Source organism: Eptatretus burgeri, chromosome 5, assembly GCF_056783735.1.
Source record: "Eptatretus burgeri isolate ZD-2024b chromosome 5, Ebu_testis_v1, whole genome shotgun sequence".
Lineage (NCBI taxonomy): Eukaryota > Metazoa > Chordata > Myxini > Myxiniformes > Myxinidae > Eptatretus > Eptatretus burgeri.
The window spans coordinates 107,356,639-107,371,992 of NC_140965.1; the positions used below are offsets into that span (position 1 = coordinate 107,356,639).

A 15,354-nucleotide genomic window follows, 5' to 3' on the forward strand; every position below is an offset into this window, starting at 1 on the left:
CATTCCCCTCAGGATCCCTATACCCTTCTGGATCCCCATTCCCCTCTGGATCCCCATTCCCCTCTGGATTCCCATACGCCTCTGGATCACCATACCCCTCTGGATCCCCATAACCCTCTGGATCCCCATACCCCTCTGGATTCCCATACCCCTCTGGATCCCCATATCCCTCTGGATCCCCGTAACCCTTCACTGGATCATCAACGACATCAGAAGTTACACCATAATCAGAATATACACCTCCACAGTTTGGTCAGTTTGTGATTGTTCAGAACCAGAGATCTGAATTCCTTCCTCATTTATCCTGTTTTCGGTGTTTATATTCATGATGGAGTAGTTAGAGAGAGCAGTTGATTCGGTTATTTGAAGAAATTTTACTGATATAACTTCTTGTATTTTCTACGCAGTTGGTTATTCAAAATGAATGAGGTTGATCTGTGTTAGTAATATTTTGTTTTATCATAGAATCCTTTGGGATTTCATTTATCGAGAACAAGAGAGGAAGTTAAAATGGCAGAAGGTGAAAGAGCTCAGGAGGTTCAAGGAGAAGGATAAAGAAGACGGAGCCAAACTCGGCTCTTGTTTTTATGAGAGGAGAGTTTAGTGAAGAAGTTAATAGAGGGAGCGAACTCTCCAACAGGATCGGAGGGGGTCATGGCGTCGGGTCCAACTCCGACTCCTTCACCGAGCCGACAGGGCCATGGATCGTCGTCTGGTTCTGGGGGTGCGGCAGGAGGCAAGAGTGGATGTAAAAGGCCTCCACCTCCAATCTACAATGGCCTTGTTAACTCTTATGAGGACAAGAACAACGATTTTGTTTGGTGAGTAAATTTACATTTGATTATACTTCTATTACTTAGCCTTGGACAATTTGCGGGTTATAACGAGACAAACCGGGCACGCGGGGGGGGAGGGGGAACCCGGGCTCCTCCCTCCCCCCTTCCCTTCTTCCTCCCTCCCCCCTTCCCTTCTTCCTCCCTCCCCCCTTCCCTTCTTCCTCCCTCCCCCCTTCCCTTCTTCCTCCCTCCCCTTCCCTTCTTCCTCCCTCCCCCTTCCCTTCTTCCTCCCTCCCCCTTCCCTTCTTCCTCCCTCCCCCTTCCCTTCTTCCTCCCTCCCCCTTCCCTTCTTCCTCCCTCCCCCTTCCCTTCTTCCTCCCTCCCCCTTCCCTTCTTCCTCCCTCCCCCTTCCCTTCTTCCTCCCTCCCCCTTCCCTTCTTCCTCCCTCCCCCCTTCCCTTCTTCCTCCCTCTCCCCTTCCCTTCTTCCTCCCTCCCCCCTTCCCTTCTTCCTCCCTCTCCCCCCCTTCTTCCTCCCTCTCCCCCCTTCTTCCTCCCTCTCCCCCCTTCTTCCTCCCTCTCCCCCTTCTTCCTCCCTCTCCCCCCTTCTTCCTCCCTCCCCCTTCCCTTCTTCCTCCCTCTCCCCCTTCCCTTCTTCCTCCCTCTCCCCCCTTCTTCCTCCCTCCCCCTTCCCTTCTTCCTTCCTCTCCCCCCTTCTTCCTTCCTCTCCCCCCTTCTTCCTTCCTCTCCCCCCTTCTTCCTCCCTCTCCCCCCTTCTTCCTCCCTCTCCCCCCCTTCTTCCTCCCTCATATTTTCTACTTTCTCGGCTCGCGTGTGAATCGGCTTCACTGTGTTTTGTTGTTTTCACCCTTGGTCCACCAAGTGTTCTCTTGATACCTCATGATGGTTATTCTTGAAAGTCCTCCTCGAATAGTAGTGATCAGTGGCTGTTATATCTGGAAATGTTTCTATTTTTTGGATCTCCTTTTAAAAAATTATTTTTATTGTCTCCATGTTTGCATTTTCAGTCCCATCTGTTTTGATATGATTGAGGAAGCCTATGTGACAAAATGTGGCCACAGTTTCTGGTGAGTATAAATCGCACAGTTTACACGCATTTTAAATCTCAATTTCCTTTATTGACTTCCATTCCATTAGATCAGCTGTATTAAATTTTACCAAACACACTTTACCGATTGAAATGATTGTCTTTAAATATAACATCATTTTATTTATCCCAAACTTTATTTTTCTGGTTTGTTTGTACTTTAGAGGGGTTTGGTATGAGACAGAGTTGAGGCTAATGGAATAGCTAGAACATTGAAAAGGTCAGGATATAACAGAACAAATCTGGATTTAGGTAGTCTCACCAAAAGGCCAGAAGGGGGTTGATGGTATACCACATGCACCCAGCAGAATCCTGGTTGGGAGTTGGGAGGACGGGGGATAGACAAAGCATGGAACAAGCAGTGCGTCCAAAACCAGAAAGGAGGTTGTAAAAGACAGAGACCACTGACCTGTCTGCGATGGGAAAGTGATTGGCTCGTAGCCTCGACTTCATCACGGGAGTTTCCGATGATCTTGAAGGCCTTGGTTTCCACAGCATGAAGCCGAGCAAGATGTGGGGCTGGGCCGCCAGTCCAGAGGGAAGAGCAGTATTCCATCAAGCTGTGTATGAATGCCTTGTACGTGGGTAGGAGTTCAGGTGTGCCAAGGAAGGACTTTGTACGACACAGGCCAACTTTGAAATGTGGTTTGCTCAAGAAAGATCATGGTTGATGGTGAGACCCTGGAGTTTCCTGAACGGTCTCAAGAGGATTGTTAAAGTAGATGAGAGACAGAGAGACTCTGAGTATGAGACTTGCAGCAATGCCAACCCTCCCGATTTCATCGGGAGGCTTCCGAAAATTCACCCAAACTCCCGCCCTTACGATCACTATCCTTATCCTCCCGAAATTTTGATATTTTTGCACTGTTCACTAATCAGAATGTACTAGTATGAGAATTGAATGAAAAGCATCGTCTGCTACGTATAGCATGTGGTAACTCCATAACGTTCGCTGCTACCAAATTGTACGTAAAAAATTGCAAATTCAAATGAGGAGCAGCGAAACATTGGGTCTGGATCTCGCTTATGCGATCATGCACTGAGATTTAGTGCATGCGGTTTGTGTGCAATACAGTGCATGCGGTATGTATGCACAGTGTATATGCATGCGGTATGTGTGCAATACAGTACATGCGGTATGTATGCACAGTGTATATGCATGCGGTATGTGTGCAATACAGTGCATGCGGTATGTATGCACAGTGTATATGCATGCGGTATGTATGCACAGTGTATATGCATGCGGTATGTGTGCAATACAGTACATGCTGTATGTATGCACAGTGTATATGCATGCGATACGCTCACTGCATGCAGCTGGGCCCCGTACCAGCCCGGCGGTCGCGACCACCGTGCGGTGTTTAACAGCCGCTAGAGTTCTACGAGTCGCGCTGCAGCTGTGGAACATCGACTTCGAAGTTACCGATGCTTCAAGCCCTCGATGTTGATTACGAAATGGCAGAAAAGAAGCTTACGAAGACCAAGAAATGGTCTCAGAAGTACAAGACCGAATACATTCTCCAATACCCGTGTATTTGAAAGACTGAAAGAGGAATTCATCATGCGTATTGTACAGTATGCAGCGTTGATATTTCAGTTGAGCACGGAGGTCGCGATGATATTCGGAAGCACGTTGGAAGCAAACGGCACACAGACATTGCAAAGGAGAGATCTTCGAGCACGAGTACTGGTACACTTCTGAATTATTTCACCAAACAAGGGACAAGCGAGGAAGAGGATGTTACCCGAGCGGAACTTCTCTTTCGTGGATTTATTGTGGGACATAACTTGCCCATATCAGTCTCAGATCATGCTGGACCTCTATTTCAAAAGATGTTTCCAGATTCAAAAGTTGCTTCAAAGTATGGATGTGCAAGAACAAAAACTTGCAAGATGTGCAAGATGTGCAAGAACAAAAAAAAAAAAAAAAAAAAAAAAAAAAAAAGAACAAAAAGCAAGAAAAAAAAAGAAAAAAAAAAAAGAAAAAAAAAAAAAAGAACAAGAACAAAGAAGAAAAAAAGAACACTGGTCAACAATTTTTTACTTTCTGAATGTTGTCTAGATTTCTACAAGTGAATTAGGGTATTCGGGCACTGCTGAATCAGGAAATGGCATCCGTTTCTCTCCATCAGGTCAGGTTTTTGTGCTAAGTTGATTTGAAAAAATCAGATCTTGTGACAAAATCAATTACATTTTTGTGGCATTATCAGCTGATTTTTGTCAACACATATCATCCTAAACATGTTTTTAAGAAAAAAAAAAATGTTTTGCCAACAACATTTATTGATTACATGATAGAAACATCGATTACTGTCATCTGAATGGTGGGCATTGATAAAGGTAAGTACAAGTAAATTGCATGTTGCGTCACCACTGTTCAAACTTCAGGGCTTGAACTTCCGTTTCTTCGAACTCCTGGAATGTTCAGCGGCAGGGAGGTCTCTCTTCAGATTCCAACAGTAGTCAGCCATCATGACTGCGTCCCAGCGACCCTGATACCTGGTCTCCATCTCCTTCATGTCCTGATGGAATCTCTCCCCCTGCTCGTCACTCATTGAACCCAGGTTCTCAGGAAACCGGTTCATATGTGAAAATAGGTAGTGCATCTTGATGCTCATGTTGCAACCCAGGTTTCTGAAAGCAGTCAGCATGTTGTTGACAAGTTCTGCGTAGTTTCTGGCCTTATTGTTGCCAAAGAAAGTTCTTCACTACCAAAACAAATGTCTTCCACGCTTCCAGTTCCACTTCGTTCATTGAGTTTTGAACTCTGGATCTCTGATGAGCTGACGGATCTGAGAACCATCAAAGATGCCAACTTTCAACTTCTCCATGGTCAATCCTGGAAAAGCCTGGCACAAGTAAGTGAAGCAGTCACCATCTTTGTCCAGAGCCTTGGTGAACTGCTTGATAAAGCCGAGCTTGATGTGCAGCGGTGGGAAGAGTATTCTGTCTCTGTCCACCAGAGGGTGGATTGATGACGTTCCTTTCTTTGCATGGCACCAATTCCTCCCGCACAGGCCAGTCCTTCTTCGTGTAATGCTGAGCACGGTCCCTACTATCCCACATGCACAGAAAACATGGGTACTTGGTGAAGCCAGACTGTTGTCCCAACAAAAAGTTCACCATCTTCAGGTCAACACAAATAAACCACTTATGCTGATCATAACCAATTTTCTCCAGCACGTACTTCACCGCTTCATACTTCTCCTTCAGTGTAGTCGAGTGAGCGATGGGTACAGAGGCAAACTGGTTGCCGTTGTGTAGCAGAACACATTTCAGTGATCGCTTGCTGCTGTCAATGAACAGTCTCCAATCTTTGGGTTCGTACTGTGGCACTCCAAGCTTGAGCAGAAGCGCATGTCATAAATTGGCGCATGTAGGTATTGTACATTCTTCAGAGTTCGTTATTTCAAGAAATACAACTTTTTTGTATCACATTATTACAAAATCTGCCCCATTAACTTTAGTTTTGATCCACGAACTTTATGCTTTGCCTCACCAATTTTTGGAAGATTTTGAGGTTTTATGACTTCAAACTGATCCCTTTTCGACATAATCACCTAGAACTATCGTACCTGAATACTTCTTGTCATTAAAATAATTATTTCCAATTAAAACAATTATTTGACATGACATTTACCCCACCAACTTCTTCTAAAATGCTCCACACATGCGTACATGTGAACAAAAATGTAAAAAACGACATGTGGCCATATCTCAAAAACTTGACCTGATTGAACAAAACTAATGTGAGTTTTGGATTCAGCGCATCAGATTCGTCCTAAATCAGCTTAAAAAATGCAGACAACAAATTTGTTGTTGACCAGTGTAATTGGTGAGTTGTCAAATGTTACTGCTTCATCTATTGCCGATATTGCTAGACTAGCTCCATTTAGCCTAGCTACAGACGGTAGCAATGACAGTGGTGAGGCCCAGCTATATCCTGTCCTGATTTCGTACTATGACAACAGTGCTGGGATTGTGAAGCAAGGTTTGCTAAGTTTGCCTGCGTGCAAACAAGATTCCACTGGAGAAAACATTTTCAAACTGCTTGATCATGAGTTCAGTGACAGGAAAATTCCGTGGGAAATTGTGTTTCCTTTTGTGCTGATAATGCCTCTGTCATGGTGGGCAAGCACAAAGGAGTCGCTGCTTATATCCACAAACAAAATCCAGAGTGCTACATCATGGGATGCCCTTGCCATATGATGCACAATACGGCCAAGAAGAGGCGGCTCAGGCCTTCCCCATTGAATTAGATGACTTTTTCATCGATATTTACTACTACTTGGACAAAAGTAGTAAACGCGTCAAAGGAGTGAAAGCACTGCAAGAACTCTGTGATGCCCCGACACACAAGATTCTGAAGCATGTCGCAACAAGGTGGCTGTCCCTTGGTCAGTGCCTAGACAGGCTGATTGAACAGTGGGAGCCACTTCGCCTCTTCTTCAAAGAAGAAGTACGAAGAAAAATGCAACCAACTGTAGCCAAGACTCTAACAACGAGCAAGAAGGACGGCACTGTATCTACTGCCAGTACTGGCACTGCAGGATCAAGCACTAGTGGAGCAGCATTCACCACTACCACTGCAGTATCTGCTGCGAAGAAGACAGCAGGGACAGCACCAAAACCAATGCTGAGAGCAGGTAGCATCACCGGCCCTTCATCACGTTCATCTACAAAGCAGATCCCTTCAGAGTCGAGAAAGACTGTGATAGTCCCATCTGCAGGCAAAGAAGGACCCAAGTTAAGTTCTGCTTTTGCCAAATCACTTGATAGAAGCTCAGCAAAACCTTCGAATCAGAGGTCTTCTTCCTTGGCTGCACCTACCTCAAGCTCTCTCCTCAAACGTAAAATTGGATCTGGTACTACGAGTCTGACCTCTTCTGCTGGCAGTAAACGCAAGTGTGATCGCCCTGCGGCTAAGTGTACTACGAGTTCTACAACTAAAAGCGCATCTTCCTCAAACACTGTGCAGGAATCTAGAGAAAAACGTGTCAACAGGATGTTCTTGTCTCCACAAACAAAACTCTATCGTTTCTTCCTTCGATATGCTAACAAGCTTTTTGAGAAGGGGAATCTTCTGCTCCAAAGAGACGAACCCTGTATTCATCTCCTGCACGGAGAATTGAATGGTCTTCTGAAAGATATCTTCGTACGGTTTTGAAACCATCGGTGTCATCGGTTGCTCTGGTAAATGTACCCTTCTCTGACAGAAATCATCAGAAGAATGATGAGGACCTCATGATTGGGAACGATGCCAAACTGTATATAAGGGAACAAAGGAGTCTCAAGAAATCCACCTTCACTCTGAGTGAGTCAGACATCCAAAGTTTCTTCAGTGCAGTTCGCTCATATTATGTGAAAGCCTGCAATTATATCTTCAAAACCTGGCCGCTAGATGATGAATTAGCCAAGCATGCTCAGGTGTTGGATGTTAAGCTACACCAAGAAGTGGGGTTTGACTGTGTGGAGTTTTTCATCAAGAAATTCCCCTGTCTGTTCAGTGGCGGTGATAGTGACATAGACAGTCTTGAGGAAGTGAATTCGCTCACTACCAGGCAGACGCCTCCATAGCTACAATTGCTACTGAGACAGTGAGAGTGGATGAGCAGTGGCATCGGATTTCACAGCTCACAGATCCCTGCACTGGTGCCAAGAAGTATCCTAATTTGAGCAAAGTGATGAAGGGAATCTTGGTCATTCCTCATTCGAACGCATCATGTGACGGGCACTCAGTCTTGTACGGAAGAATCATACTGAATTTCGTCCCAATTTGAGTGTCAAAACCCTGGAAGCTCTCTTAATTGAAAAACTAGCTCATAACACCCCTTGCTACCAGAGAGAATACAGCAAAGACATAATCAGAAGGGCTAAAGAGCCACACAGCTGTCACTCAGCAAAGCTGCCATGGAAAAAGCAAGCAGCAGTAGTACCAGCCAGTAAGGTAAGAAAAATATTGCTTCTTTTGTGCTTTTTGTTAATCTTTGATTGTCCTCTAACTTACTAATATTAACATACATGTAACATTAAAAAGTGCACAATTTTCCCCTTTTTTTGTTCAAAAAGTGGGAATTCTTAACATGTTAAATGCTCCAAAATAGGGCTCAGAGGGCACGAGAGAGCGTCTGGAACCCCAGAGCTTCCAGGGCCCTAAGGCGGGCCCTGGACCCCGCCGCAAGGGTCGAGCACTCCGCGCTCGAGATGTGCGCTTTGCGCACATTATTTGGTGTCGGTTGAAAATCCTCCCTAATTCTGATTTCCAAAAGTTGGCATCTCTGGACTTGTCACGACTGAAAGGCATATTAGACCAGCTTGTGATTATTATTACTTTTTCAAGGTCTGAAGGGAGGGAAGAGCTGCAGCCTGCCTGCCTGAAGGATGAGGGATGTTATGGCAAAGGGTGGAATTGGACTGGGCCTCGAACACTTCCTCGTGCATGGAATTATATAATGATGGAAGTCAGTGGGAAAATCATATTCAATATACAGAAATTTTGTTTATGTACAACTTTTCAAGAATGTGTATGTACATGTATATATATTCCATAAATTAAAGGATGGATGTATCAGAATCTATGGCGTAATGGTGAGAGCATCCACTATAAATCTGGAAGGTCTGTGGTTTGAACTCCGACCGAGTCATACTAAAGACTTCAAAAATGGTACGTGCTGCTTCCTTGCTTGACGCTCAGCATTTAAAAGAGAGAGCACAGACATACAACCTGAGGTTGGCATCCACAGGGAGGAGAAAATTCCTCCTTTACTGTTCCGCTGAATGTGAAGAGAAAAGCAGTTCTAAATAGAAAAGTGCTGATACCCAGAGTGCTCTGGGAAGTGATACACCCCCCCCTCCTCCCCCACCAATCTTGGTGACTGTTTTAGTCATGCCTGCTGTTGTCTCGTGTACCGCAGCTCTTCCACGAGCCTTCGAACCTATATCAAAAAAGTATTGTTATTTATTAATATATATTTGTGTTTTATTTGTTTGACAGTTGCAAGTGCATCAGACAAAGCTTAGAAGAGAACAACCGCTGTCCCAAGTGCAACTATGTTATTGAAAACCCTGCACACATCTTCCCAAACTTCTTGTGTAAGTTCTTGTTCACTGAAACGAGATAAAACAACAATTATGTGCACCGTCAGCTACAGCATGGACAGTGTTTAATGACTTGTAAACAAATCATTGTGATAAAATGTTATTTGCTTGAGCTATGCATGTGACGACCATGGGGGAAACTGACTAGGAGCTTTGTTTGGTCATTGACTGTGGCATGGAACCGACCACCTCCTGATTACGGGAAGCAGTAGTTAAACGAGTAGTATTAGACTGTAGCCTGAAAATGTACAAACAAGATTTGTTGAAACGCCTCCCCATTTGCAAATCTGCATGGGAGTGTTCCCAGGACAAACTGAACAATTCGTGGCTCATTATTTTGTTGTTTGTGCTGCTTCACACCGCTCCCTGTCCGGTGTGAAAACTAATCTGTCCCATATGACGCATTTGATTTTGCAAGTTGTATGTTTTGAGGGGATGGGGAATTCAATAAAAAATGCACTTTCATTTTTAAGGTTTTCATCAAAAGCTCTTTGTATGTGGAGGTATGATTAGACATTTTTTAGCTCACCTGGAACAGGGTTCAGGTGAGGCATTTTCACCGCACTGTATCAGAGTATGCGAACACTCGGATCTTCTTCTCCAAAACTACACACATGATTGAGATGAAAGCTCACCACCACCATCAACACCTGTGATTTATTAAAGTTTGTTCACAGCAATAAAAAAAAAACATTGGGGTCTATCAGGTCTACGGGAGTTAGAAGTGGGTCCAGGTTTTGTCACCCCAGACCTGAAGGATGAGGGAATCAAAAGGCTGTGGGATGGCATTGTTGGCTGAGGATGCGGCTGTGCCATTAATGCAATGCCCTCTGCTGGTTATGGCAGGAATTTGAAATTTATTCCATGATGATAGCCCACCTACTCATTCGCAAAGGACACGTGGGATATTTATCAGCCACCAATGAATGCTGGTATACAGGATGCCTGTTCAACGTCCATCTGAGCAATAGCGCACACATTGATGAATCACCCTTTCTGTGAAACACTGGGATGATGGTTTATTACTTGGTCGGGTTTCAAACTGAGGATAGACAACAGAGAGGTGAGAGAGGGAGAGAGCTGACCTGACCTGACCTGCAAGTATAATTGGGTAAGGTTTATGGGGGTAGTAAAGATTGCTGATATAGAAGGTAGATTACCTGAGAAGAATCAAAATTTATTTATTTTTATTTCCCCCACCCCCCTATTAAACGAACTTGTGTTTTACAGTGAATGAGTTGATTTTGAAGCAGCGGCAAAGGTTGGAACAAAAACGTTTGAAGTCTGACCATCCTGTGAGCACACCTTTTTGCATCGTCACTTGTTTTCACCTCATTGGAAATGAGTGTCTCAAACTTAATTTTTTTGTTTGTTTAGAGTGAAATAAGTTTCATGAAGGTGCTTGTCCATTTATTACATGCATGATGAGGATGTTGTGAAACATCGGTGAACTTTTATTTAAATTACAAGGACTTGAGGACAAACGCACGTGTTGTATGGGATTTCAACTGCCTTTCGCTACACTATGAGTAACTGCTTCAGATGGGAGCACTATGAAGCCAACCCATTCCTATCACTCCCTTTTATTTATTTTTCTTATTGCAGCACCGCTCCAGTCGGGTTCTGTACCACCGGTGGAGTGCTTTTTTTTTCACAAAAATAATGGTAGCATATGTTCGTTCCTCTAGATTGTAGAACTTTTTTTTTCTGCCCTTGTTCATTTTATAAAATATTGGATCCTGTTTTGAGACCCGAAGAATGAGCGACCACCTCTCGTTCATGATCACCTTCCCATTTTACCTCTGTCACCAAAGGTGGATGGAGGTTGTGTTTTCACCCCGATCTGTCTGTGTCTGTTTGTGAGCAAGACATCTCAAAAGGTTATGGATAGATTCAGATGAGACCAAGTGGACAAGTTGGGTGCATGACATAGACAAATTGATGAAATTTTGGTGAAGATCCGGATACTATAATTTTTTGAAAGTGATTCTTCACCATTGAGAGGAAGGGCCAAAAATGATGTACTATAGAGCAGGGGTTCCCAAACCCAGGGTCTTGACCCAAACTTGAACCCCCCCCCCCTCAAAATCTCAGTTTTTGAGGGGGGATTTCATGTCAAAAGCATTTTCTCTGACTTTTTATCATAGGTACACTGGGTACCAGTATCATTTGGGTTGCGAGGCAAATGTGATTTCAAATTTTGGGTCATGGACAAAAAAGTTTGGGAACCACTGCTGTGGAGGATATATCAACAAGGACAAATGTGTACAACAGCCGTGTCCTAAAGGTTTTGTCTTCACCAGAAGAACAAGAAGAGGAAGAAAAAAAAAAAAAAGAACAACTTGCAATATTTTGTCATGTGCCTTGATTAAGCCAATAGTGAGACCCGTATAATGTATTGACGAAATAAATAGTGTATTTACGAAATTACAATACATTAAATGGAATAATCTTTAAATAGTAACGTGAACTTTTCGAAACTTTAAAGCAAATGTCCGAATATATTTAAAACTTCATGATAGACGCTGTCAAAAGGCACCCTCAATGCGAGGATGTGTGCAGGTGTTTAGTATTTAAGGAGATCCGGATCCTGTATATGAAAGAGCCGAGTCCTAAAGGTTTTGTCTTCACCAGAAGAAGAAGAACAACAACAACAACAACAACAACAAGGAGAACAACGCCGAGCTCTCTTAGAGCCATGTTCGCTACGCGAGACTCGTCTAAAAAGTTATAGATGGGTTATGACAAAACTTGGTATATGCGTTTGTTCGGTGACAATAACAAGCCAATTTGATTTTTGTTCAGGTCTGGATGCAGATCTGGCCTATCAGTGGAATACAAAACACTTCTGTTGGACCAAGCAAAGGTATGCACTGTACCAACTGCTGTTCTCATCAATCTTGCATGCAAAGGTTGAGTTGAAAACAAATGACAACTGACCAAGCAGAGGTGTCTTTGTCTATAGTTGTCCAGGATCAGTTTGTACTTGTCACAAGCTTTCTGAAACCTGTTACAGTATCATGAAATTGACCAAACTTGTGGTCGCTGGTCACAACATTAAAGGTTTTTTTCTGGAGGCATCTTTAACATACGGGTCATCTTTAACAATCAATTAATCTTTACATCAGGTCATTATAGGAAAATGTATCTGCAAACTAGAGGGGCACTTGATAAAGCGCATACCTCTGCCAGGCTGATTAGTTTACATTTTGTATCCCACTGATAAGCTGGATCTGGATTCGGACCTCAACTAAAATTTAATCTGCTTGTTCTTGTCACTTACCCAACTCGTCCATCAAGTTTTGTCCAAATCCATCCACAACTTTTTAAGACCTTGTTCACAAACACTGCCTTGGGGTAGTCCAGCCTTGACAGGGAGAAGATATGAAAGGGTTCTGTTGAGAGCCACATGTTTACTACGAGATTGGAGGAAGTCACTCATCCAAAAAAGAATTGGCCTTGGATTCCATAGGCAGACAGTTTGGAGAGCAATGCAGGGTGCCAGACTGGAACAAAAGCTTGAGATATGTCCAGAGAGACTGCCCTAATCTCATGTTGGATGTTGAGGGCTTCCACCAATGTTGGGAGAGTAGAAGCATCATGTCCAAGGTAGAGTGACTAAGTTTGAATCCAAATTGATGATCTGAGATTAGGCTGTTGGAGAAAAGGAATGATTTTTTTTTGTCAACTGCGATGATGGATTCCATGACCTTGCTGGTGATTGGAAGTACAGTAAGCTATTTGGGCTGTCGTTCATGGATATGTTTTTGCACCTTTTTTTTATGGATCCATTTTTGCGAAATGCGAATGTTGAAGCAGGTCACGCTTTATGAACCGTTAATATGTGGGATCTGCGAATAGCGGGGTCCAAAAGTGCTGTGTTCTAAAAACTTAAGTTGACATCATAGCTATCACACAAACGGTAAAGGGAGATATTTTGCAATAATGCATCTGGTGTCTTGAGAGTGTCCCTCTAATGAAAGACTCCTGCTTTGAGAGAACGCTTTGTGCTTGGCACATGTAGCGGTCCCTCAAGACGAGTACCATTGTATTTGGAATTTTTCCCAGTGTGTAGTGGAGTCTTACTCTTATGTGATTAATGATTGTCAGCTTTGATAGTTAAAACGTGCAGCTGTATCGTGTGTAAAACATAGTGGTGGGGAGGAGTTGGTGGGGGTTGGGGGGTAGGCGAACTGAAATTGTGCACTACAATTGCATTTGACATTGAAATATACATCTGTATGAAATTCACTTCTGGCTTCAGTGTGAATTTCTACATCTCAAACTTTCCCTCAGCAACCTCTTTAGCTCTCCACTTTAAAATTTAGCTTCCAGAAATGGCCTCCTGCTGGAGCTGTGTCCTTGTATGTCCTTATATATCTCTGCTGACGTTCTGATGATGCCTTAGATGTAATATTGGGTCTGTGTGCAAACCTTCTCAGGATATTGAGACTGCCCTTTCCCTTTCCCTCTCCCTCTTCCTCGTCCTCTTCCTACCCCTCGATCCAGCTCCTAAATCTTTCCTCGGTGCTCCCTCGCAAATTATTGCACTTTGCACAGGTTGGTGAACCTAGTTTAACTTATAAATCCAAGTCTTGACCGCATCTTTTGGGTTTTCCCATAATTGTGAAAGTAGGTGTCAGTTTAATTATTGAAGTTGGTGTGTTTACTGTGTGGAGCAAGTTCCAAGTTTTACTTTGCAGTCTGATAAGCAAGAGTTGTCTAAATTGAAGGACCATTCATTACGAGAGTGTGAATGCAGCAGTGGGGGGGGAAGTCCCGTTTTTATTACCCAGAGCGTGTGAAGTAAAAAGCGCTGTGAAGCAATTGGTTCACTTTATCCGTCTGTCCTTATGACGCCAAACATCAGTTTATGATCGAGGAAAACTTCATGTCAATTGATTGTTATATTTTGAACACAAATTGGAAAACGCAACTATAGTTTCGCAGTACTTTGGCTCTGAATTTGTCCCGATCGCACGTGCGCCGAGAGGAGGAAGATAATTTGGTTTTGCTGTCTGACAGTCAAACAAACTTGGGACAAATTCGAAACAGGAAACAATGTTTTTAAGGATGTAAAATTACACGAGCAACATGGACGAAGACCTCATGTAAGATGTTAAAATGGTGGTGTAAAAGACTGCATTAATGGTGGTAAACTTCCAAAAAAAAGCTTTTCTCTGACCTTGAAATTTTTCTATTTTATTTCAATCGAATAATATACTTGAGCACTAAAACACCAGTCGTCTTTTTGGCACTTTCAACACCCTTCCGTTTAGCAGTACTTGGAGAAAATATTATGACATTTTACATGATCACCACCAATCAAATTTACCATTAGCAAACCCTACCCATGTCCTTGTTTCTCAAGACTGTGTGGGGGTAAGGTGGTCTATGAACTGTATAGTTATAACATGATTCGATGACTAGTTTGATCGGATTGTGGGAATATTTCCACCAAATAAAAGCAAAAAAATACATTGACCTCATTCGCAGTTTTGTAATCATCCCCCCTCCCCAACTTCCTCACATGTAAAAGGTAAAATTGATCTTTTTTTTATTTATTTTTTTTCAGCTCCAGATAAAACAGTCGGTGTCCTGCTCATTAGGTGTACATAAACCTACATATAGTAGAAGCATGATTCTGCCCAGGGCAATGAGAAGAATGACAATGTAGGATTCCTCCTTTATGTTCATATGTCCAAGAGTACAACCTTTAGACATTTCATCACAAGTCATGTTGATACTTTGGTTCGAGCTATAATTCCATCGTCACAAGTGTTTGTATTTGGAACTTTGAGTGTGCTCATGTGGGTGAATCTCCCATGTCATGTATCTGTGTGTTTTTCCAGCAATACTTAAACGTAATTTGTGAACACAGATCGAATATAACTGATGTCCTGCAGCCTTTAACTTCAAATTGAAAACAATTTCTATCGACGTCGTACTCGCAGTAGCCCTTTAATGCGATTTTGCATCAGGATGCATTCTTGAACGTTTTCATTTGCCTCCCGCAGAACAGCAAACACTGGCAGACGATCCACGACCTGCTCACGATGGAACATGACGGCCTGGATTTGTCTGATGTCAATCACTTGTTGGAAGTGCTGTCTCAGAGAAAGCAGCAGTTAGAAGCAGTGAGTCTTGTGACATCTCAAAATGATCACGATAAATCTTTTTTTTTTGTACGTTTCAAAAGTATTGCTCTTGACTGTTTTCCAAGCAATTTGATTTGCCAATAAAATAACTCGAACATTATTTTCGAGCAGGAATGTCTGGCAGCCCAGTACAAGATCCTGATGGAGTTTCTGGAACAAGCTCGACGACACAAGAAGGAGGTGAGTTATAAAATGGCCTCAAATTAAATTTGCAAA

At 43.1% G+C, this 15,354-nt stretch overlaps 1 protein-coding gene across 2 annotated transcripts in view; it reads left to right on the forward strand.

The window, feature by feature from the left end:
* The first annotated feature begins 468 nt into the window (after window positions 1-468).
* The window catches only part of COP1 (COP1 E3 ubiquitin ligase), a 72,837-nt gene continuing 57,951 nt past the window's right edge, over window positions 469-15,354 (forward strand). Inside the window, exons 1-7 of one of the 2 annotated variants that reach the window (XM_085883286.1) lie at window positions 469-821; window positions 1,803-1,862; window positions 8,877-8,974; window positions 10,211-10,275; window positions 13,490-13,540; window positions 14,998-15,117; window positions 15,250-15,318. In XM_085883286.1, the coding sequence (XP_085739412.1) occupies window positions 655-821; window positions 1,803-1,862; window positions 8,877-8,974; window positions 10,211-10,275; window positions 13,490-13,540; window positions 14,998-15,117; window positions 15,250-15,318 (630 nt within the window). In that variant the 5' untranslated portion in view covers window positions 469-654. The remainder of the gene's footprint in view (window positions 822-1,802; window positions 1,863-8,876; window positions 8,975-10,210; window positions 10,276-13,489; window positions 13,541-14,997; window positions 15,118-15,249; window positions 15,319-15,354) is intronic. The other variant, XM_085883288.1, reaches the window with a different exon arrangement.